This window comes from Passer montanus, unplaced genomic scaffold, assembly GCF_014805655.1.
Source record: "Passer montanus isolate IOZ18808 unplaced genomic scaffold, ASM1480565v1 scaffold1914, whole genome shotgun sequence".
NCBI classification, from domain to species: domain Eukaryota; kingdom Metazoa; phylum Chordata; class Aves; order Passeriformes; family Passeridae; genus Passer; species Passer montanus.
Genome location: NW_024366497.1, coordinates 1 through 2,783, shown reverse-complemented (window position 1 = coordinate 2,783; position 2,783 = coordinate 1). Strand labels below are relative to the sequence as shown.

General features: G+C 47.0%; 1 protein-coding gene across 1 annotated transcript; it reads right to left on the bottom strand.

Annotated features, from left to right (window-relative positions):
* Positions 1-1,932: 1,932 nt before the first annotated feature.
* Positions 1,933-2,704, bottom strand: LOC120500908 (trypsin-like; the record flags this gene model as incomplete). Its single annotated transcript, XM_039706407.1, has 2 exons — positions 1,933-2,177; positions 2,568-2,704. Coding segments are annotated over 2 exons (287 nt in total), but the record flags the coding sequence as incomplete, so codon positions are not given.
* Between the last annotated feature and the right edge of the window lie 79 nt (positions 2,705-2,783).

The window sequence follows — 2,783 nt, the reverse complement described above, 5'->3', positions numbered from 1 at the left end:
ATTTACTGCTGCATTTGAAGTTGGTTTGTTTGGGGAATTTTGGATCCTATGTGCCTTTTTTCAGAGATGCAGGGCACTGGCCCATAGCTTTCTGATATCCCGGTGGCATTCCTTCCCATGACATATTTCAAGGATGAGTATTTTTGTCCTCTTCAATACATTTCACTTCTCACCTTTCATCTCCTCTCTTTCCAGGCTGGGCCCTTGAGCAATCACCAGATTCAGTTGTCCGGGTGGGAGACACCGTGACTCTGAAATGTTCTGCATCAGGAAAAGATTTCGTAAACATGTACTGGTACAAGTTACCCAAGGAAAAGGATGCCAGAATGCAGCTGGTTGTATATTCAGTGGAAGGTGGCAAAGCAGACATTGAGAAGGAATTCAAAAATCGCTTCCAGAGTAATGGGACTAGGAACAACCATTTATCTGTGAAGGTAGAGCATGCCCTACTCAATGACACAGGCACATATTTCTGTGCTGAACAAGATCCACAGTGACTCAAAGGCTGGTGCAGCATAGCACAAACCTTTCCAGGCAAACAGGGATCTGCCACCAGCACACATTGAGCCCTGTGTTTGAGAGAACCCCATTTTCTTACAGGCACTTCAGCTCTTCAGGAAAGATGGTGTATGTCTCTCTGTCCATGTGTCTGTCTTTTGCATGGTCTATAACTGCTCTTCTATTCTTTCCCATCTCTGAATCACCTTCTGATTCTTGTTTCTTCTGGATCTCACTGTCTCCACTCATATCTCTGCCATTTACAGACTGCTTCTCACTTTCCTCCTTCCACATCTTTCTGTTTGTCCCCTCTCCTTTGTCTCTTGTTACACCAATTCTTTTCGTATTCCCTATTCCATTCCGCATCCATCTCTCCTTCCTTTCTGTCTGCTATGTCAACTCATGGTTTGAGAACCAGGATGTGGAATAGTTCATGCAGCCCTTTCCTTCTCCACAAGCTGGAAATACAAGGCAAACTGGTCCTTGGTCCCACTGGTCTGAAAGGGAATGGGCACACAGCTCTGCAGCTGGGACCCCATGTTACACCTCTACCCTGTCGTCTGAGCACTCTAATGTTTATGATGTAATCCAGTCTTCCCAGTATCCCGGGACTGTAGGCAAAGAGCCCCAGGCAGCAGCACTCATGCCTACAATCACTTCCCGAGCCTTTCTTTCTGCCCTCCTGCTACTTTAATTTCCTGTCTTCATTTTAATGTTCATTCTTTCATAAATTTTTGCCTTTTTATCCTCCTTCCTTCTCTCTTGCTTTCTTCCCTGCCTTCCTCCCTTTCTGGCTTGTGTTCTGGCTTCCCTCCCAGCTATGTCCTTTCTTCCTGTAGCTTTTCTGCCTTCCCTCCTCACTTCCCTCCTTCCTCTCCCCGAACTTCTTTTCTTCTTGGGATTTGGGACACCATAGCCTCGTTCTGGGACTCTGTAAGCACAAAACATGACATCCCAATCAGCCTCCTGGCAAGGACCAACTCTGCAACATGGCAGATCCAAATACTCTACTGCAATGCCTTTCCTTCTGCTGACCTCCTGGCCCTCACCACCCTCATCCCTCTTCCATTCCTCAGACGGTGATATAAGCAGGCTCAAAGAAAGGATGACATGCTGCAGCTGCTGGTGTTCCAAGAAGGGGGACAGGCAAGGTTTGAGGATGAATTTCAGAATAATTTCAAGAACTGTTGAAATATGGGCTATTACTTTTCCTGTTCAAAAAGAAGTGAAATTATGTTCTGCTTCAGAAGCAAGAGCATGTAACTGACTGAAAGAATCCTGATGATGAGTCTGCAAAGTGTTCCAAGACCCTGTCAATTGAGAGGCACTACAGAAAATAAATATGTTCTCTTGACTGATGTTCACTGCTACTGTGCTCCATATAACAGCCTTTGGAAGTTTCCAGAGAAAGAGTGCACAAAGTAGGGGTGCCTGAAAGTCTTTATTAATTTCTCATAATTTTTTGCTTGTCCAGACCCAAAAGAACAGGAATGATGATGAGAAAAGGCAGGTCACACCAAACAAGCGTCTCAGTTGGCGGCGATGGTGGACTGGATCCAGGAGACGTAGTTGCAAACCTTGGTGTAAACTCCGGGATGGCCCTTCTGGGCACACCCATAACCCCAGGAGACAATGCCCTGGAGCTCTCCATTGCAGGCCACGGGACCGCCGGAATCTCCCTGTGCACACAAAGGGTATGGATATTCAGCAAATGGCATCAGCCTCAGCAATGAGCCAGAGATCCCTGAGATCACTGCCTCTGCAGGAAATCCTGCCAGGGGTACTCTGCACAAAAGTTCTACAAAGGCTGATTCACACTCTCCACCTGATGCTACCATGCCTGACTTGAGCTCCAAGGGCACCACAGCTAAGGATGAGTCAGCTGCCTGTTTTTGCCAGATGCAGTACTTGGCAAACCTTCAGGATATGTGTGCCCAAAGGCTTTGATGTCATTCAAAAACTCAGATTTAACAGTGCAGTGAGTACAGCTGACTCTGTAATGTGAAGGCCTCTTCAGCTGGGAAAAGGCAGGAGAGAAATGACTGGGAAAGGAGAGGCTGATGAGTTACCTGGCAGGAGTCTTTTCCTCCCTCCACGAATCCTACACACATCATGTTCTTGGTAATTTGCCCAGGGTAGGCATCAGAGCACTGCTTGGCAGAGAGGACCGGAGCGTTCAGGCACTGCAGTTGGTCTGGGTAGTTAGCTGCAAAGAAAAAGGGAGAGATGGTTGATGGCATTGCTGAGTCCTTTTCAGAACTCGGAGAAGATCTTAGCAGTTCTAG